The sequence below is a fragment of the Alternaria infectoria genome (genome assembly GCF_024043175.1).
Source record: "Alternaria infectoria strain BMP 0036 chromosome Unknown scaffold_13, whole genome shotgun sequence".
NCBI lineage: Eukaryota > Fungi > Ascomycota > Dothideomycetes > Pleosporales > Pleosporaceae > Alternaria > Alternaria infectoria.
The window spans coordinates 185,264-206,898 of NW_026250702.1; the positions used below are offsets into that span (position 1 = coordinate 185,264).

The 21,635-nt window shown below is 48.1% G+C and overlaps 5 protein-coding genes across 5 annotated transcripts; 1 reads left to right on the plus strand and 4 right to left on the minus strand.

The window, feature by feature from the left end:
- Positions 1-4,663: 4,663 nt before the first annotated feature.
- J4E92_007578 (uncharacterized protein) lies at positions 4,664-5,755 on the plus strand (the record flags this gene model as incomplete). Its single annotated transcript, XM_051498941.1, has 1 exon — positions 4,664-5,755. One exon carries the CDS (start codon positions 4,664-4,666, stop codon positions 5,753-5,755), a length of 1,092 nt encoding a protein of 363 aa, XP_051350676.1.
- Positions 5,756-9,375: 3,620 nt separating this feature from the next.
- J4E92_007579 (uncharacterized protein) lies at positions 9,376-14,390 on the minus strand (the record flags this gene model as incomplete). The annotated part of the gene is made up of 2 exons (XM_051498942.1): positions 9,376-13,685; positions 13,733-14,390. 2 exons carry the CDS (start codon positions 14,388-14,390, stop codon positions 9,376-9,378), a joined length of 4,968 nt encoding a protein of 1,655 aa, XP_051350677.1.
- A 1,549-nt stretch (positions 14,391-15,939) lies between these two features.
- On the minus strand, positions 15,940-17,359 carry J4E92_007580 (uncharacterized protein; the record flags this gene model as incomplete). Its single annotated transcript, XM_051498943.1, has 3 exons — positions 15,940-16,306; positions 16,361-17,212; positions 17,268-17,359. The coding sequence occupies 3 exons, from the start codon at positions 17,357-17,359 to the stop codon at positions 15,940-15,942; spliced, it is 1,311 nt and encodes a 436-aa protein (XP_051350678.1).
- Positions 17,360-17,857: 498 nt separating this feature from the next.
- J4E92_007581 (uncharacterized protein) lies at positions 17,858-19,065 on the minus strand (the record flags this gene model as incomplete). Its single annotated transcript, XM_051498944.1, has 3 exons — positions 17,858-18,143; positions 18,192-18,939; positions 18,987-19,065. The coding sequence occupies 3 exons, from the start codon at positions 19,063-19,065 to the stop codon at positions 17,858-17,860; spliced, it is 1,113 nt and encodes a 370-aa protein (XP_051350679.1).
- Positions 19,066-19,871: 806 nt separating this feature from the next.
- On the minus strand, positions 19,872-21,457 carry J4E92_007582 (uncharacterized protein; the record flags this gene model as incomplete). The annotated part of the gene is made up of 2 exons (XM_051498945.1): positions 19,872-21,331; positions 21,454-21,457. The coding sequence occupies 2 exons, from the start codon at positions 21,455-21,457 to the stop codon at positions 19,872-19,874; spliced, it is 1,464 nt and encodes a 487-aa protein (XP_051350680.1).
- Positions 21,458-21,635: the final 178 nt, after the last annotated feature.

A 21,635-nucleotide genomic window follows, 5' to 3' on the forward strand; every position in this document is an offset into this window, starting at 1 on the left:
TACTAATATAGTGCTAGCTTATTTTAACCTAGACTTAAAAAGTATTATTAAAACTAATACTTTAGATTATGTTTACGCTATAGTGTTATTCTAGATTTAGAAAAATAGTACTATTTAGCCTATAGCCTATTTATTAAAGAAAATAATATCTATAGAGTATAACTATAAAATCTATAATAAGAAGCTTCTAGCTATAGTTTATACTTTTAAGAAATAGTAACTAGAGCTTATAGAAGTCTCTAATATAATTAAGATTCTTACTAACTACTATAAACTAAAGTACTTCTATACTAAATATAACTTAAACTAATAATAAGCCTAGTAGGCTAAGTTTCTAAAGAAATTTAACTTTAAGATCTAATACTACTCTAGAAAGTAGAGCACTAAGCCTAATAGTCTTACTTACTATACTAGAGACCTTCTAGATAAGGTTACTAATAATAGAGTCTAATACTAGTATTAGATAATTCTAGAAGACTATTAGTAGAATAGTAGTAGTTACGCTACTATCTAACTAGCTAGTATCTACCTTAGTAATAATACTTATAATATTAGCTTCTTACTTATACTTCTTTAAGAGATAGGTAAAAGAGCTTCTATACTTTCTTCTACTCTACTTATAGAGCTTACGCGCTTCTTTCTTAAGAGTAGCTCTAATCTCTATAATAATATCTCTAGCGCTAATACTATATTTCTTAAAGAAGTTACTATAGTACTTACTTAGATAGACTAGTGCCTTATTAATATTAGAGTAGCCTTAGCTTTAAATAAGTATTATATTCTTTATTACCTTATTATTAAAAGAATCTAAATAGAGCTTAGAAACTTAGAGGCTAGTAATAATAGCTAGCTATTTATTAGTAATAGCTAACTAGTTATTCTCTTTAGTAAGAAGCTCTATATCTAGATTATCTATTACTTTTATAATAGTCTCTTTAGAGAGTATAAAGGCTATATAACTATATACTAGTAGGTTAGCTAGTAGTACTACTAGTAGAGTATAACTAATACTATTATACGCTATATAAATAAGTGTATAATATACTACTAATCTAAGGTAAACTATTCTACTAAATATAGTCTTCTCTATCTACTTTTAGTACTAATATAGTATTAGAATAATATCTTTATTAACTTTATTATCTTTTTACTTACTTTATTATAGTATAGCTACGTGTATAAGTATATTATAGTAGTAGTTAATAGGTTATCTAAGATAAAGAAGTTTATTACTATAGAAAATATAAAAGTTCTAACTATTATAGATAAGTTTATAGAGTATATCTAGAAGTATAAGAGCTACTCTAGAATAGTAGTATCTAATAGAAGACGCTAGTTTATATTATATTTCTAGAATTATCTCTATAAGCGTATAGGCACCTACTTAAAACTTAGTACTACTTACTATTTAGAGACTAATAGTTAAACTAAAAACGCTAATATAGATCTAAAGTAATACTTATATACTTATATTAACTATTTATAAACTAACTAGGCGTAGCTACTCTTTTTAGCTAAATTTAAGGCTAACTTAGTAATAAGTATTATAATAGACTTATCTCTATTTCTTACTATAAAGAGCTAGTAGCTAAGATCTAAGCTAGAGCCTATATACTAATTATAGCTACTATACTCTACTTCTACTATTATATAATAATAATATAATACTAATATCTTTACTTATTATATTAATAATACCTATACCTTTCTATAATAGTAGATACTATAAACGTAAGATAAGATAAAGAAATTTACTAATATAAACTAGTTACCTACTTTATACTTTACTATTAGTAACTAGATAATACTAAGCGTATATTATATTAAAATAGAATAACTAGTTAAGTTATTAGACTATAAGAATATATACTTCTACTAAGTAGTATAAGTTATTAATAATATAGCTTATAAACTAGATCTCTCTACTTAGCTTAAGAATATATTTTCTACTTTTTACTTTTAGCTACTATAGCTTTATAAAGATAATACTCTTTTAGAGTAAACCTATACTACTAATACTACTTCTTCTAAGATATACTTAGCTAATAATAGCGTTATAAAGTTTATTATCTTCTAGGTTCTTAACTTATAGTTCTATAATAATATAGTTAATCTCTATACTAGATACTATAAGCTACTATAATATAAAGTTAAATAAGTAAGTAATAACTAGTTCTTACTATAGTAGCTATATATAAACCTTTAGAGTTATAAGAAGGCTATCTAGAATTACTATACTTATAACTTAGGCTAACTAGAACTATATATTACGTTTTATAACTATAATAATAATAGAAAGCTTACTATTACTCTACTTTAACTACTAGACTTTATATACTTAGAAAGAACTAGCTAGTTATTTAATAATTACCTTAGCTATAATACTATCTTAGAAGTCTACTAAGTTACTAATTCTAATATATATTTCTATCTAACTTTAACCTCTATAGTTATTAGTAGCTCTAAGGTAGCTTACTACTCTACTTACTACTTATTAGCTTTAGCTAATACAGCGTTCTTTATAGTACTCTAGTAGGTATCTAGATTACTATTTTTACTTTTCTTATCTACTATATATAACCTTTTAGAGAATAGTAACGTTACTACTAGCGCACGTTAGAATAGTAACTTTTAACTTTCTTTTAGGCCTTTTTATTAAAAAAAACTCTTACTTCTTTATTTACTTACTATTACTACTTAGTTAGAACTTTAAGCGCCTTTTAGAGAGAGATATATAATAGTTTTAAGCCTAGAGCGTTATTAGCCTAATATTAGACTAATACTTCTATAATATATATTTACTCTTAATAGCTTCTTCTAAAGCTCTCTACTATAATAATATTATTATTCTATATACCTTTATTATTAACATATATAAAACTTTTATAATAAATTATAAGTAATACTACTTAACTATACTATACTATAAGAAGTATAAATACTAAATAAGTATTAACTATAATTTTTAATTTTAGTAGTAATAGTACTAATTATAGTATTACTATAAATATATATCTACTCTAAATATATAGTATACTCTATTTATATAATTAGTATAGCTTAGAAAGATTTTTATAATAGTTATTATAGTAAAGTGTTAATATAGAGTAGAGTAACAAAACGTAGTTAGTAACTCTATATAGTAATCTTATTATAGGTATATTTTTTAAATACCTTATACTTACTATATATAACTATAGAATTTATAATAGTTATAAATAGTATAATACACTAGTAGACTATACTAATTTAGTAAAGCTAAAATTTACGTAAACTATCTATAAACTACTAGTAGATTACGTAACTTACTTAGAATTAATTTCTTCTAATATATTTTATAAAGAAGTAGTTTAAAAAAGTAAAAAGCTATAAAGAACTAAACTAGTATCTAGTATCTAGTATAATAATAAAAATTAATAAAAGAGTTTTATAACTTATAAAGAAGTATATTTAAATAAATACTAAACTATATATTTATATAGTATCTAAGCTTTATAAACTAGAATCTAGATATAGAAGATTATTACTAGAATAACTATTATAGCTTAATTACTAAAGTAGATAATAGTATATATCTAATAATATACTAGTAAGATTAAAACTTTAATTACTTTTTTATAGACGCTAGATAGTTATATAAAACTATTACTAAAATTTAAACTAGTAAGAATAGAAAAGCTATAGTTAATATATTTAAAAAGATAATTAGACGTAAAGATATAGAGATTAAAGATACTATAGTAAATACTATAATACTTTATAACTAGAAATGTGTTAAGTAGAGTTTACTATTTATAAAGAGAATAAAGAAAACTAAGACTTAGAGGTTAGTAGATTTAGTTCTTGTATTATATTAATATATTACGTAGTAATATATAGTAGTATAAATAAACAGATCTCTAGGTAGTCTTGTAATTACTTTAATCTTTATAGTTAATATCTTATATCTAAATTAGACGCTAGTGTAATTAAGCTAAGAAGATACCTAGAAGTATATTATAGTAAGCTGCCGATATGCCCGGGCATTAGAGTTGCTGACTGATGGTCGCGGGTTAGCGCGACAGTGCACATGCAGTACTCACGGTCCTTAGCTGTCTACGACCCAAGTTGGCGGACCATGCGAAGTCCCGCGTACAACGAGTGTTTCTAGATTGTAGATAGCGTTCTGATTCTCTACCAAACCGCGCCGAGTACTAGTCTCACTCTTGATGATCTCATCTTCCAGACGATCGAAGATGATGTCGTAGGAGTCTTCAGTAAGAATTTCGCTCACACGATGAAAAGGTATGCGCAATTTGCAACGGGAAGCCAGAGAAGTGTTGGAGCCGAGGACAAGATCGTGCTCGACACCTGCAGAGACACGATATCGCGCCGCTGAATCTATCGTGACTCTTCGCGATGATGGGGGTTGTTCTTTCTCGTGAGCCGTGTCCCCCTCATCTGGTGTCCAGGGCTCCGGCGAGATGCCTCGGATAACATTGTCCCAACACCATGACGTCGGCCATCCTCGGTCCTAGCTGCGCGATGCGTGACAACGCTCGACATCTACAGTCGATCTATTCTTGATAGCTAACACTGCAACCAATTCCTCGAACAGTGTACTGGCCAGCTCAAATTACCTCACCCCGCCTTCCAGTGTTAGAGATCCCGCCCCCAAACGAAGATGACCTCCCCTTCCGAATTTCACGGCTGGCTAGGCCACGATAAGAATGCGGCACAAGGCAACATGACATGGTCGTCCTTCCAACCTAAGCCCTTCAACGCCATCGATATCGACATCAAAGTCTCCCATTGCGGCATCTGCGGCACCGACATCCACACCCTGCGATCTGGCTGGGGCGCAACCCACTATCCCGTATGCGTCGGCCACGAAATCGTCGGAAACGTCGTGCGTGTGGGAGACAAAGTCAAGAACCTGCGCTTAGGCGACAGAGTGGGCGTAGGCGCGCAGGCGTTCAGCTGCTTGAAGGACGACTGCGAGGAATGCAGCGCGGGCATTGAGCAGCATTGCCCGAAGATGGTGGGCACATACAATGCGAAGTACCCGGACGGAAGCTGGAGCATGGGCGGATATGCAGATTATGTCCGCGTCCCAGCGCATTTCGCGATCAAGATACCCGCTGGGTTGAAGAGCGAAGAAGCAGCGCCTATGATGTGCGGCGGCATCACCGTTTACGCGCCGCTGAAGAACAACGGCGCAGGTCCAGGGAAGAAGGTCGGAATCGTAGGTTTGGGAGGTCTAGGCCATTTCGGCGTCTTGTTCGCCAAAGCACTCGGCTGCGAGAAAGTCGTAGCGATAAGCCGACGGAGGAACAAGGTCGACGACGCAAAAGCGATGGGCGCAACAGATTACATCGCGACCTCTGAAGACGACAAGTGGGCGCGCAACCACAGCCGAAGCCTCGACCTCATCATCAGCACAGTCTCCTCACCAGACATGCCACTCGAGTCCTATCTCCGACTTCTCCGTACAGGCGGTTCTTTCATCCAGGTCGGCGCACCAGAAGACAAGCTCCCTCAAATCGCTGCGTTTGGTCTTATAGGCAAAGGATGCAAAATCGGGGGTAGCCAAATTGGCAGTCCCAAGGAGATTGAAGAGATGTTGAAGTTTGCGGCTGACAAGGGGATTAAACCTTGGGCGCAGAAGCGCAACATGAAGGATGCGAATAAGAGTGTGGTTGATATGGAGGAGGGACATGCACGGTATCGCTATGTGCTTGTGAATGCGGACTATGGGGATAGGGCGAAGATGTGAGCGCAGAGGCATGTAATCACGTTGTTCTAATTCAGCCAGTATGATTCACATTTGACAGCCAGCAGAGCGACTCTGACACCAACGCAGTCAAGTATCGTGCTTGACATATGATATCCGCTTGCTCTTCTTGTTGTTTGTTCCCTAAACCAGATTGTCTCACAGGCGCCCGTTTTCTCAGACCCTTTGCCGCATCTCACACTCAACAGCCCGTTTTCACAATGCGCAACAGAACTAGTTTAGCACCGCTCCTCTACTATCTCATTGTTCGCCTCGCGCAAGTAGTTCATCGCCACTCAAGTCACACGCAGGTCGCACCTCCACTCTTCAACCAAATCGCGACCCCAGAAACTACAATGCCTCCCTCCTCACTGGTCCGCGCCCAGAACCCACCCAGGCGTGCCAGGGTACCGAATCCGCCTCAACCACCCACGCTCAGCCGCACGATCAAAGAATGCACGGGACAATCCCTCTCTTATCTATACTATCTGCACACATTCCTTATGTCTTGGTTTACGAAGACAAAGACAGCGCCGAACGCATCCAAGACGCCCACAGCATCCAAAGCACCCAAGGCGCGCATCGCCGGCATGCACATCACACGCGATCAAGCGGAACGCCTCACGGAAGCCTGCACTACACTCGAAGAAATGATTGAGAGACAATGTAAAGACATACATTCCCCTCGCAATGCCTCGGAATTCTACACGTCGTCCACGTTGAGACGCATCAAGAAACAACAAAAAGAAATCTTGAATACGCTCGAGGATATCATATATAGTTCCAAGGGCTACAAAGATAACGCAGCTTGCGTGGAAGAGTTTTACGATGCGCATTGCAGTATGAGAAGGATAGAGATGAGATGTGAACACCAATCCAAATATCCCTGTAGGGGTTGGAGGACTGCGGCGGAGAGATACTGGCCGTTGATTGCGGAACGGTATGGGCCGCTCTTGGATCTTGTTGCAAATCTGAAGAAGGAGATTGCGGACGCGCTTGAAGACGGAGATACGTGGTCTGGAGAAGTGGTCAAGCGGACCCATTGCACAAACCTCCAGTCCATGAAATCATCACTGAACCGCGAACCTTGGGCCAGGCGCACGCCTACATCAAGATACATACCCCTCAGTGACAAACACGTCACCTTTTCCGAAACAGTACTCTGGCGAAAATTCAACAACGCAGCCCCGCCAAAGGAGCTACACAGACTAGCCTCAAACACACTTCTCCACAAAGAAGAGTTTACAACGAGCCTGGCTAGAAGGGGGCGTAGGTCAACAAAGAGCTTGAGGAAGAAGGCAATTGAGAGTAAGGGGTGGGATTCAATGTTCAAGACGGATTGGTGGAGTGTAGGGTTGGAGCCTTGGGGGTCGGCGAAGACTCAGGAAAACGAAGAGGAGGAGGAGGAAGCGACGGACGAGTATGTAGAAAGATTAGAAAAAGAGTTCAATGAAGAGATAGTACAGCAGCTAGCGACACAACCATGGTAAGAGGCAGAGAGTATGGGAGATATGAGGAGATACCAAAGGGAAAGAGGTGCATCAAGGGGGGAGGACACGATGTATGATTGAAAAAGCTCGTCTTGCGCATCCGTACATTCATCTCCAACGTCCGCGGAGAAACTACCACTAAGTACGAATATACTCAGTGTACAACAACTCCAGCATCGACAAGCCACTCCACACAGCGGCAACAATACAGATTGCTCTTAAGACTTTGTAAGCGAACCACCAGATCCCACGAGATACCCAGTACCACATTGGAACATCTTTCCTGCTCCTCCGCCGCCAGGTCACACTAAAACAACCAGTTCCCTGCTCTAAATAATGCCGAGTACGGATATCCCAGAGACGCAAGGGATACTCAAAGTCCTCGCCATACCTCAGCCAAGGCTCAGGTATAGCACCGAAGCGTGACGGGCCAACCCGCGTATCCAGGGGAACATTGTACCAGCAAAGACTGATGTGCCTGATACTAGACCAACTTTTTGTCGTCTCGCACAACTTACTGCTGTACTCTGGAATCGTATGTGCAGTGCTGGCCAGGATATCTCGACACAGCACCTTGTACGTGTCGCAGTACAGGTCGTACATGGCAAGTTGCGACCCGTAATTTCGCGGCCACTCGTTGCCAAAGATGATGATGACGGTTGTTAGCCAGGACCAGTGCCAGGGAAGGAAGTTTGGCAGCCAAAGCGTACTTGCCGTTGGGTCTAGTGGTGGGAGGCGGAGTACGATCTTTGATCTTTTTGATGGATCGCGGGCAGACGTGAGGATGCGTATGTTGTGGATCGCGAGGAAAGTTTGGAGTCGGGTGTATTCTTCAGATATGTGTTTCTTTGCTTCGTGCTTCCATTCTTTGCGGATGAGGCGACAGGTTTGGAGGAGACCGGAGTAGGCGGCGAGGGAGGTGGATACGGGCGAGATGTGGTTGTAGATGTTGATGCGAACCTCGGCTGGCAGGGCCAGGAAGGCGGTTGTGGGCATGATGGAGCGAAATATTGTGTAGTAGTTGTCGTGGTTTCTACGATCCAGTGAGCTGTTGGGCGGGCCTTCGAGTACTTGATAAATACTTGATAAGCATAGCGGGCTAGTGCACGGACGAGGCGAAACCGTAAAGGCAACAGCCAGTCCACACGCTCGGATCAACGATGACTAACGCTCCAAAGTAGTGTCCATGTGAAGTATCTTATCGTTGTTGCGAGACGTCGAGACATGGATCCAGCGATCTATAGCTATTCGAAGCTACTCTTCTGAACTCGAAATCGTAGTAGTGCAATACACAATGCAGTCTAATGCGTCAACGATCGTAATCTTAATGATGAGTAATAGTGCATTCACGTCCCATTTACATGCCAAATACATACGTCAATAGCAGTAAAAACATGCATCTACTCGTGCCTGCGACCGCAAGACCACTCACGATACCCTAGAAAGAACCCATTACCGCCCTCCATAAGCCCTATCCATTGGTATCTCAAGAATGCAAAACAATAACATGAGCAAACGACTAACAAGGATAAGAACGAGAAAGAGGATAGACTACAATACAGGCAATATCAACACGAAGCGAAAAGCCGGCCTCGGCCAAAGGGGGGAAAGAAACAAAATATACACAATGAGCAGTCAAAACAGAACGAGAAAACAAGAAAACAGCTACCTCTCACCCATCCTTATGGAACAAACTCCTCAGCCCAGAACTCCACTTCCTCACATGCCCATGACCCTTGTGGACATGTTCTTCACCACCACTAGTCGTCGGTCTATAACTCAGCCTGTGCCTGATGCTATGACTCGTCTTGGGTCGCTCGGGCGTAGAAGGCGCAGTCTTATTTTCAGGCGTCATGGGGGCGGTGGGAGCGATATATGTACTGTGACACGAATTGGCGTTCACAGTAGAGCGAGGCGAGAAGGAGGAGATTGCATGAGAGGTCTTAGGGCGGTCGGGTGTTTGGGGTGCGCTGCCGATGCGCGGGGAGGGTGTGTTGCGGGATAGGTCGGGTGAGGCGGTGAGAGGGTTGGGTGTCATGGGACGGGATTTCTTGCGGAGCAGGTTTTGGGGACGTTTACTGGGAATTCGTTAGTTTTTGAAGTCGCATGACATGGTGATTTGATAGAGGGGGCTTACGTCTTCGTCTCCTTCTCCAACCGGTGGAGTTGTGCGTCTGTGTCCCGCAAAGTCTTCTTGAGGTTGTGTCGCGACTTCTTCATGCCCTTGAGTTGAACGGCTGCGTCGTCGCGTTGCATGCGTATCTTTTCTATCCGCAGGCCCCAGGACTCGGGATCACCCTCGTGGGAGACAGTGCTTGCGCTAGTCTGCGGCCTCTCATGCTGCATACTCATGTGTCCAATCGAACTCCTTGTGTGAGATGAAATCGGACTCGAAGGAGCAGTGTCGTAAGGGCCGTCATTGATGGTGATGTGGCGAGGCGAGGAAGTGCGATGGAGTTCGCTCGACTCCTTGTTCTCCTTCGGCTCGTCCCAATGCTCTAGGGCTTCCAGGTGTCTAATCTTATCTTGCAAGGTCGCGATCAATGTCTCAAAGGCGCGCTTGTCGTCTCGCAGCGCCTTTACTTCCTGCTCGAGCGCAGTGAATGATGCCGCGTACTCGTCTTGATGGTATCGCATCTCTTCAATCTCAGTCATCTTCCTCTCCAGTTCAGCCTCTAGACGAACAGCGTTGTCGTGGTTGCCGTCTAGCTCTCGATGCTGTTGCTGCTGCTCTTCAAACTTCCGCTTGAGACCGTCGTATGCCGAGTTCATTGATCTTATCCTGCTATCAGTAGAAGATCCAAGCTCTTCAATGTACTTTTCCTTCTTTGATAGCTCTTCGACCAGCTTGCCTTTGCCCTTCTTAAGCGCACCTAGCTCTCGCGTCTGGTCGCCGATCTGGTGATGCAGGTCCGAGTTCTCGTTGATGAGGATTTCAAGCTCGTTGTTTCTTTCCGAAAGCCTGCGCTTGTACCTTTGCTTCGACTCCTTCGCAGCATCCAGCTTGGCTTGCGACTCTTCCACGAATTCGTGGTAGCGCCTCTCCGTATCCTCGACGGCGGAGTGAGCATCGGCCATGTCCGCTTCCACACGCTCAAGGAAGGTCTCTAGCTTTGCGTTCTTCTCACGTGCGGTCTCGAGCTCCTCCTCTGCTGAGGTAAGACGGGCGAACAGTTCTTTCTCAGAAGTGCCAAGTGTGGCGTTCGACTCGCGAAGAGATCCGAGTTCCTCGTTGGCCGCAATGAGGTCATTGAGCATTTCTAGGCTTTCCGACTCAGCAATGTCCAGCCGCATCTGAGCAGCGCGAAGTTCAGCCTCAAGCGCACCATTGCGATTTGACGCGGATCGAGAGGACTCTTCATGCTTTGTGTGCATTGATCTGAGTTCAGCCAGCTCTTTGCTGCTGACCGACAGCTTAGAGACCAAGTCAGTGCTGTCTGATTCCAGTTCGGCTATGCGCGAGCGCATATTCGTCACATCGTCTTGGAGAGAACCGACTTGCTGTTCAGCGCTCTCTGCCTTGCTCTCCAGCTCAGTCTTCGCGTGTTGAAGAGAATTTAACTCTTCATTCGTTCTGGTAAGCTCCGCTGAGATGGAGGCGTTCTGGGATTCAACCTCGTTCAGCCGGGTGCGAGTCGAAGAGAGACTTTCTTCTGAGCTTGCCGAGACAGCTAACGCTTCACCCAACTTCTTCTCGACATCGTCCTTCAATTGTCGGAGGCCGTCGAGCTCTTTCTCTGCATCGGCTAACTTGGTAGTGAGTTCAGTCTTGTGTGCGTCCGACTCTGCCATCTTGGAACGAGTTGTAGTGAGATCCTTCTCCAATTGCGCGTTGGTGGTAGTAGTGCTATCAAGTCGACTCTTGATCTCCTCGTTGTCCTTTCGCGCAATGTCAAGCTCCTTCTCCAAACTAGCGTTGGCAACCTGCGTCTCTTCGAGCCGCTTCTCAGTGACGGCTTTAGCTCGGCACATAGCTTCGAGCTCCTCTTCGCTGGAAGCCAGTCGTGCCTCAAGTCGTGGGATCTGAGATTGAACTTCCTTCAGCTGAGACCGAGTGAGCTGTAGATCTTCGTCGAGCTTTTCGTGGGATGCATTGTGAGCCAGCAGGTGTTCCTCGAGTTGCTGTTTCGATCGGTGAAGTTCCGCGACCTCATCCTGCAACTCCGAAAGCTGCGAGCGTACGTCCTGAGCCTCAGACTCTGCCCTGGTCAAGCGATCCTTTGCTGCGCTGAGCTGAGTCTCTAGGTCCTTGTTGGAGCCGATCACAACGTTGAGCTCCTGTTGCAAACCCTTTCTAGCTGCCTCCACCTCTTCGACTTGCCCACGAACATCCATGAGGTCCTTGCTAGAGGTTTCGCCGTCCAGCTGTGCTGCTGATAACGCTTCTCCCGCCTTAGTCAAGCGATCCTTCGCTGCATTAAGCTGGGTCTCGAGATCTGTGTTCGAGCGAGTCGCGTCGCTCAGCTCCTGTTGCACACTATCCCTAGCAGCTTCCTCCTGTTCAAGCTTCTCACGAAGGTCTGCCAGATCTTTGCTAGACGTCTCACCATGCAGCTGTGCAACCGACAATGCTTCTTCAGCCTTTGTCCTTGCGTCGGTGTTGTCTGTGAGCGCAGCCTCCAGTTCCGAGATACGAGCCTTCAGCGAGTCACTCTCCTTTGTCGTAGCGGAGAGTCGCGCATCGAGGTCAATCTTGACCAGAGAGCTAGAACTGAGGTTGCTCTCAAGTTGGGTGATCTTGGTCTGCAAGTTGTTGCGGTCGCCTTCTGTCCATGTGAGTCTCGATTGGATATGATCGACCTGACTCTCAAGGTCTGCCTTCGATTGAAATGCCTGTCCGAGCTCCTTCTCAACGGCATCCTTGGAACTGCGCGCACGATCCAGCTCTCCACGTAAGGAAGCCTCCAGTTTCTCTGACGAATCAAGCACTGTGCGAAGGCTGACCATGGACGCCTCTAGTTCGTGGAGGTGTTCGGCGTTCTTCTGGATTTCCTCGGCATGCTTTACATCCGCAGCTTGCTTCGAGTCTTGTACTTGTTGCAGCTCCTGCTCCAGGTTCGACACGCGCGCTTCTGAGATTTGAAGCTTCTTTTCAAGTTTTGACTTGACAGACTGCAGGTCGGAAAGCTCGGCGTCTCTCATCCGTATATCCTCGCGTAGTCTAAACAACAGCTGTCGGGAGTCTTTGAGATCGGCTTCGAGTGCCGCCTTCTCATCACGGAGTTTCTCTAGTTGGGCCTGACTGTTGGCATCGACTGCCTCCAAAGATTGGTTGCGCTGTTGGGCTTGTTGTAAGTCTTCCTCAATGGCGTCGTGAGAGGTGCGTAGAGTTTCCAGCTCCGCTTGAAGGTCGGTCTTTGATTTGACCTCGCGCTCAAGGCTCTCTTGGGCAGTGTGCAACTCCTTCTGGGTGTTGGCTTTCTCGGTCCGGGTAGTCTCAAGCTCTGTACACAGCGCTCGGCTCGCATCGCTCGCAGCCTCCAATTTAGACTTGAGCTGCTCCAGCTCCTCTTTCAGAGCTGTCAGGGCGTCTCCGGTGTTCTTGCTTGACAATTGCGACTCTTCTAGTTGCTCACGCAGCGTAGAGATGACACTCCCACCGATCTCAATCTTCCGCAAGTGTTCAGCCGCATCTTTCTCGTAACCAGTGATCTTCTGCTCTAGACGTGAGACGTGCTCCTTTCCGCGGTCAAGTCGCTTTTGCAGATCTTGGCATGTACTCTCCTTGTCGGCAAGGCGGTCCTGTAGCGACGATTCGTAGCGGTCAGCCGTCTCGACCTTGTTGCGCAAAGAGTGAAGAGTTTCCTCCGAGGCGGCTGTACGGATCTCGAGCTCCCTAATCTCGGCATTTCGTTCGTCTAGACAATTGTTTAGATCAACCTTCTCTTTCTGCAGCGCTTCGATCGTATGATGCATGGTGCCATTCTTCTGCTCCCACTCTGCAATCTCGTCACATTTGACCTTTAACTCCTGCTTGAGTGTCTCCTCAGACTCAGATGTGACAACCAGCTGCGCCTTAGTCGACTCCAGCGTTTCCTGTACTGTAGACCTCGAGCGTTCTAGAGCAGCAATCCGAGACTGATGGCTGTGAATCTCCTGTTCCAGCCCCTCTCGTGTGGCTTCGAGAAGCTTTCCATCTTCCTTGGTTGTGGCACATTCACGTTGTAGTTGCTCTATGCGGCTTCGACAAGCAGCAAGAGCTTGGTCTGACTCGCGTTTCGCTCGTATCAGACGGCTGTCGGAGGTGCGTATCTCGGAAGGGCTTGACAGTCGAGGAGTCAGCTCGAGATCTAGATCGTGCCATGGCGATGGCGACGAACGCGTTGGAGTCCTCGGCGCGAGGACGGGGCTATCGATGACACTTGATCGCGTCGGTGGAGATGGGGGTGGTGAGATGAAGAGACCTTTGGGTTTATGTTGGGGTTCAGAGTTCGAGGTAGAGTCTGTCCGATCTATCAGCAGAGGTGAAATCTCGACGTGGTAAACTTACACTGAAGTGTCAGCATGGAAGCCCGCTCCAATGCCTCAAGAATCTCCTTGTTCCTGCCTTCTTCCACCCGCAGCGCCCTCTTCAACTCCTCCACTCTCTTCTGTGCATCCTTGCCCTCGACATAGTGGCTTGTCCGGCTCTTGGCCAGATTCCTTGCAGTAGTTGCAATCTGCTTCTCCTTGACCGATATGTTCACGGCCATGCGAAAAGCAAGACGCCGCAGTGATGTCACCGACCGCTTCGCTTCAGCCCCTGCGACCTGGTGAGCCTTGAGTTCAGCGCGGAGCGTATTACGTTGGGTTTTGATGTAGGAAAGATGCGCCCAGTTTGATATGACACCAGGCGCGTCCTCGCCCTTGGGTGGGGCCTCTGCGCTGTCTCTGCCATCGTGTTCAGGTCGCGTAGACTTTGAAGAAGAGGGACCCCAGTGTTCTAGCATGAAGCTGTCTGTCATGGACGATACGGAACGCGACAAACTGGAGAGTGGGGTCGCAGACGGCCGAGAGTGTGGAGATAGATGTGACTTGTTCTCCTTGGGGAAGTCGCCAGCGCACTTTTGCATATCGATGAAGCTTGCTGGCAGGATGTTCTCCAGGCCAGAATGTATGCGCTCGCTAGCACTTGGACGGTCCAGGTCCTTAGCCTTGGAGGGCGCCATAGTGGGCGGTGGGTTATACGACCATGAGGTGACGAGAACGCGACTTGCGCCAGAGGATGATCAAAACTCTGTATGCAGTGTGGCTGGGGAACTGCTGCAACCGCCTGGATTGCGTTGGCGCTGACGGACTGGCACGGAACGGGCTAAAGGAGTGACTTGTGGTGGGCCACTGTCACAGGCGAGATGCGGGCTGCAAGGAAAACAGGGGTATGATAAGGATGTGAGGGGCGTAGGATGCGACTACAGACTCTATAAACTCGATAGACGTCGTGTGTAGTTTGAGGTTGGGCTGACACGAGACACGCGCCTCAGGCCGAGAAGATGGGACGTCACACCAAGGTGAATTATGACGATGGAGCAACTCGGGTTGTCAGTGGAAGGCATACCATGGTTCTTGCGCTTTTCTGGTCGCAAACGTTGGCGCATTCCAACAACATGGGTCTACCCAGTCGGGCGTCGATGTGGAGCGAGGCTCACCACAATCGACTAAACACTTCAAAGACTCACCATATTCTTGAGACTCATCACACTCCCAGAGATGACTTCCACCACCTCCCCTCCACCTCCCCTCCGCCTCCCCCACCCACCCATGACACACGCGCCTCAGGCCGAAAGGACAGGATGCGCGACAGCCGTCGCACCAAGATGAATTATGACGATGGAGCGACTCCGGCTGTCAGTGGATGGCATACCATGGTTCTTGCGATATTTTCCGGTCGCTCAGCGTTGGCGCAGTCTCGTAGCATGGGTCTTCCCAGGCCGGCGTCGATGGTGGACCGAGAGTGGGGAGACATGCCCCTCCGGAACGTCTCTTCCATGACCTCGGGTTGCCCATGACTGCGCCGCCCAGTCACGATGATTGCGCGGGCAGGTGCGACCAGGTGACAAGTATGACAAGTTATGTGCAAACGCGTGGCGTGATATGAGTCCACGGGTAGGACGTGTCAGTAAGCTGTTTGCCAGTGGCTGATTTCGAGATTGAGATTTGACAGTGATATGCACTAGGCTGCTTGCGGCGCGATGAGGTCATTTTGCATGTCCCCGCTACGCGCTACGATCTCCCCAGGATGTTTGAAGCGAGCCCACGATCTGGTTCATCGCGTTGGCCTGTAATTTGGCCAATATGCGTCAATACAAAACAACATCTACAACATGTCGCGATAGTATGGGTGCTGTAGTAGGAATCTTGACCGACATGAGACGGGTAAGAGCGTGGCAAGACGGCACTACATGTGATCAATAAACCTACAGTAACAATTGTAAACCGATGAAGGGTCTAGATTCTGACGCATTTTGGGTTCATCGGGACGCTTCGATGCGTTCCGCGACATGGTGTACGTTGCTTTTGAGTACCGAAGTTGCAGAGGAGCACCCCACGACTCAAACTTTCGTTATTCTGGGAAAGAAACATCATGTTTTCACGCGTCATTCCCAGATGATGACTGGAGGGGACCTCGGGATGCCTACGCAATCTCACAGCACAGTAGTAGAGTAGTAAGAAAGTAAGATAGTCATGCCAAGTATTTTCTCATTTCATCCGTATCTACATCTACTTCGTATACCTCTTCTGCAAATGCTTCCCAATAGTCGTAAGCTGAATATTACTCGTGCCCTCATAAATCGCGCCAATCTTACTATCCCTAAAATACTTCTCCGCCAACCCTTCTCTCACAAAGCCCATGCCACCCATCCACTCAATCGCCTGGCCGCTCACACGTCCAGCGACTTGACTCGACATGAGCTTCGCCATGGCGGCATCCATGATGAAGTCCTCACCGGCTTCCTTCTTGCGCGCGGCGTTGTAGACGAGGGCGCGGGCGGCTTGGATTTCGGTCCAGGCTTGGGCAAGTTGGTGCTGCATGGATTGGAATTCGCCGATTAGTTGGCCGAATTGCTTGCGGTCGTTCCAGGCGTAGCTGTGGGGTGTTAGTGCATGTTCAGATATGTTTGTGAGGATGATGTAGACGTACCCAGCGGCGTTCTCCCAAGCGCCCAGTGCAAGACCCGTCATCTGCGCAGCAATACCGATACGACCCTCATTCAAAAGCGCAATAGCGTACTTGTAGCCCTCAAACTCTTTGCCAAGCAGATTGTCCTTGGGGATTTCGACGTCGTCGAAGTTGATGACGCAGGTACTGCTCGCCTTGATACCGAGCTTCTTCTCCTTCTTCGCAATGGAGAAGCCCGGTGTGCCCTTCTCTACGATAAACGCAGTGATACCCTTGTACTTCTTGCTGGGATCGAGGTTGGCGAAGACGATGAAGAAGTTAGCTTCGACGCTGTTCGTTATCCACATCTTGCTTCCGCTCATCTTGTAGCCGTTGTCTGTTCGTGTGGCCTTTGTAGCGAGCGCGAAGGCATCGGATCCGGATACGGGCTCTGAGAGACAGAAGGAACCGACGGTGTTGGTGGCGAGCTTAGGAAGCCATTCCTTCTTGAGCTTCTCGGAGCCGTACTTCAGGATAGCCGTGTTGACGAGTGTGTTGTGGACGTCGCACATAACGCTTACACTCGGGTCGACGCGCGCGAGCTCCTCGATGGCGATGATGGCCGATGTGAAGTTCATGCCTGAGCCGCCGTATTCCTCGGGTATCTCGATGCCCATGAGACCTTGCTCGAATAGCTGCTCTACTACCGCGGGGTCCATCGCTTCAGCCTCGTCCATGGCTCGCGCCTTGGGCAGGATGGCTTCGTTGGCGAATTTCGAGACGGACTCGCCCATGAGCATCTCCGTCTCGGACAGGTGGGTAATGGGCGTCGGCGGCACATCTGAGATGTCAATCGCTTCCCGGCGGGCGGCGGTCGTGGAGAGGCATCGTAATCTGGGTGGCCATGGTGTTAGTCTTGTATATTGTGACTTTCGTGGTGTATACATACTGCGGGGCGGCGCGGGCAGCCGGTCGCAGCGAGCGCGACGAGGCAGTAGCAACGCGAGTGAGGGGTCTTATTGAACGTGAAAAAGAAGCCATTTTGCAATATTGGTTGAGAGTTGAGGAAACGAATGTGGCAGTTGTGAAAGTCAACGACGGAAGCCCGCCGCTCACATGCCGAGGCAGCTTAAAGTTAGCCGGCGCATGCCGCACACATGCATGCCATATGTCCGGGGTTGTGGAGAACGCCCGTCACATGTCAGCCGCCACCAACCAGAGTGAATGCATCTCACGCACTGTGCCGCTGCGCTGCTGCAGAGCCGCATGCCGTCAGAACTCAACCACACAACATCAAGCCGTGGTAAGTGTATTGCAAACTAAATACTAAGCTATAGCCTTGGTCGACAACAAGCAGCGCAAGGGTATATGAAATGGACAGCATGCAAGAAACAAAGAAATCAACTGGTCGTAACACTGACATGACAAGGGAACAACAGCCTCTATTCAACAAGGAAAGCTGCCTTCCAGCTGCAAGAAAACCCCTTCCTATTAAGAATTGTTATATCCGCAACTCCAACTACGCCCCCCTCGTGGCTCCTAGACGCGGTTGTTGGACCCCATGGCGAATCTGCCGGCCTGCATCTGCGCCTTGTACTCGCTCAGCTCGGCAGCCTCCTTCTGCTCTTCGGCGAGGAGTGCTTGCGCCTCCTTCCTGCCTGCGCGGCGCTGCTTGATGCAGCAGAAGAGGATGATGATGGAGGCAATGGCTACGAAGCCGAGGATACCGGCGATGATGCCGATCTTGGCGCCATTGGAAAGGTCGTTGAAGCGGTTCCTGACTCCATGGGGGGACTTGATCTCTTCGAGGGTTTCAGATTTACCCCTGTGTCCTGTTAGCTCTGTGCTGGTTGGTAGACGTACGTAAACTTACTGGATGACCTTGACCTTCTCCCAGTCACCAGATGCGTCCATGCCCTCCCACGAGTACTTGGCAGCCTTGGTGTAGTCTTCCGCGTAGACGGACTGGACCGTCATGATGTAGGGGCTCTTGTCAAAGTCTGTCACACCACCAGCCCACTCAATAACACCAGGGTCGTTCTTGTTGGGGTCACCCGCGGCCCACGATCCGAGACGGATGTTCATTGGTGTTTGAGGGTAACGAGTGCCGTTCTTGGCCTCCTCCGGGGTGAGCTCCCTGACTTCCTTGTCGTCCACATACCACTTGATGCGGTCCTTCGTCCAGTCGATGGTGTAGTTGTGGTAGTCGTCCTGGGGTGCGAAGCCAAGATCAAAGTCCTTGCCGCGGTCGTACGTCTCGGTGTCGCCCTTGCCGAAGTAGTTGGTCAGGATCATCTTGTCGTCGCCGCGGAACTCCCAGTCGATCTCGTCGAGCGCCTCGGACTGCAGGATGGCACTGGAGATGATACCCTTGCCGGTCGCCACTTTCATGACTACCTCAAGGCGGCCGAAGAGCATGTAAAAGACCGAGTTCGCCGTGGGAGAGTCGCCGGATCGCTCAATGGCAAAGGTCGCGCCCTTCTCGTTCCAGTCGATCTTGCCCTGGTTGGGCATGCGCCAGATCTTGTCGTTGTTCGGGATACCAGTCTTGTTCCAGTTGAAGGTGGCGTTTCCGCCGAGCGCCTCCATGTCGGGACATCCTGTGGTGTTGAGCGGGTTGCCTGTCTACGTCAGTACGTCTGTCGCAAGTAGACCTCAGGGCGCATACAGTCGGTGTGAGTCTGCGCAGTGGTGGTGGAGATAAGGCCTGCGATAAGCGCAGCCGTGGAAAGGGCGAATGACTTCATCTCGGCGTATTACGATGATCTGTAAGCACGATGTGTAAAGAGCGTGGTAGTGCGCGTAGACCAGACGCGCTGTTGGTGTTTGTAGCAAGGAGCGACTGGGATAGCGAGTGCTGAGTAAAGAGTGGATTCTCGTGACGAGAAAAGGAAATCGAGGGGAAAGTCGTTCAAGGGAGCGTCAGGGCCGCGTTTTAGAGACAGCGTGGTGAAGAGCATTTGGGGTGCTGCCCTGCACGCAGATTTAAGGAGTCGTCTAGTGCACAAATGCTCCCTGCCGCTCGCCATTGGTCGGCCGACCTTAAACTACAAACGGCGCTTGTCGATCCCCGAGAATAGCGACTCTCCTGAGCGCTTTGTGCATTCAATGGCTTGCTGGCTGGGGATCTGTTCATTGAATATTGCACTCGCCTCACTCGCTGTCCGTTGCCGTCGTTTGGTCTCGAGCAGGCCGCAAACGACTCCCCCAGCCGCTTGTGCGACCTCGCGCTATCGTGTCTCACCTGCATACCGCGGGTGGCTTTGCGCCAGGCCGGGAGCCAAGGAGATTGTGAAACACCAGGCACGCTGCACTGCGACCCTTGAAGCGACCGTCTGCTCTCTACGCCACTCGCGCTGCCATGCGATATGCCGCTGCGATAGCGATACGATGTGGAGCACGAATCCTAAACGCTTAATGGATCCGCATCGTCATGGCCCACCATTGCCGGCCTGCGCGCCACTCTATACGAGCCGAATTGCCGTGCTGCGTCCTGAGGGAAAAGGCCGTTTGACCGCGCCAAAAAGAGTCCTTCACCCGTCTGTGCTTCCTCTCACACAGTTGTACCCCGCCGAGCCACCTCGTCCAGAGACCTCCTCTCGGCGTCATTACGCTCTCCGTGGTTTCCATCTATCGTATCCGGGATTTCTCTGCCATCGACCGCCGGCACGAAGAACTTGCCCCATGCAAATGCAGGACCGTCCATGGCGAACTTGCCTTGCATGCGCCAGCGGCCCATGTACACATTGAGTGCGACGAGGACTTTGGCGAGACACGTCCAGTCGAAACCAAAGTACAGCCCTGCTCTTCCATCAGAGACGACGTACTTGTGCCAGATACCCCAGAGAACGATGTATTCGGCCTGATCTCCTATGTCGCCATCGTCGACCGTCATCCGATGCCATTGCAGCAACGCTCGCATGACCTCGTTGCACGACTCCATGACCTGGCGCGGCGAGCGCGAGTGGATCACAGCCAGCGTTTCGTATCGACAGCCAGTCTGCAGGAGCTGTATACACAGGAGCGCCTTCTCCATGCGACTCATCGAACCCGAGCTCGCAATGAAGCCTGCATTGCTCAGCCACTCTTTGATCGCACGCAGCTCGTGAAGCTTCATGTAATGCAGATAAGGCAAAACGAAGCGAGCATCCTCGATTCCTTGCATCGTCATCTCAGTAATCATGAAGCCGTTGCAGCTACCTCGGCGCTCTTTGTACGGGTTGCGCAGAACAGGATCCATGTTAGCCTCCTCTTCTTGTACGCGCAGCTTGACTTCGTCTCTCGGTTGCGGGAACTTGAGGGGATGCGTTGTAGGTAGGTGTAGGCTCTCCGAGCATTGCGACGGCGCTCCGTGGATGATGAGACGCGGTAGTTGTCTCAGCGCCTCGAATGCGTTGGCGCGTCCTGCTCTCTGAACTGCAACTTGCGGTTGTATATCTCCAACTGGTAGGCCACCGGACATGAGGTACGTATCTTCGTAGTGGTCGCCTTCAACAGGCCGTCCACGCACGTCAAGAGCGTCATCAAACGCCTGCTTCTCTCCCTCCGCTTCCCCGCGAACATACGCTTCAACCTTCCCATTATCCGTCGACGTATTCCTCCTCCCTCCATTCTGCGGGCCCGATATCCTGCGCAACTTCACGCCGGTATCGCCGCCGCTCTTCGGCCCTCTCAGCCTCTCCTCCAGCTTGACCACGTTTTTATACGACCGCCAAGCATGGCTTTTGGCATCTTTGACCAGTGCCTCAATCTCATCTCCAATTTCGCAGTATAAATTCGCGTCGAGCTTCTCTAGATCGCGGTGCGCACTCTTCAGTTCGCGCTTGATCTCCGTGACGCGGGTGACGTTCGATCGCTCGTGTTCGGTGAGGCCTTGGAGCCATTGGATGTAGCTGCTGACGCCGCGTACGTAGTCTTTTATGTCGTCTAGTCTGTCTGGGATCGTGCCGACGGAGGGGTGCGGTGCGTGACGGCTTTTCGGCGCCGTTGTGCGTTCCTTCGATTGCGGTTGCTCTGTAGTGGGTCCGGGGGTTGTTCCTGCATTTGCATTCGCATCAGTACCTGCATCTGCAACTATGGACCGATGCGGACTGAAAGGATTGTAGAATCGGCCCATTGCAATTTCTAGTAGTTACGCATGTCGTGGCATGATTATGTTGTAGACCCCAGGTGGCCGCTGCCAAAACGCTGTTCGCTTCGTGTACCCTTAGAGATCCACCTTTCGTCACTTGTATGGAAAGACATCTGGTAGGCTCCACACACTTGTTCCAATACTGACAAAGTTGCGCAGCCAACGTGAAGAGAAGAGCATCGGATG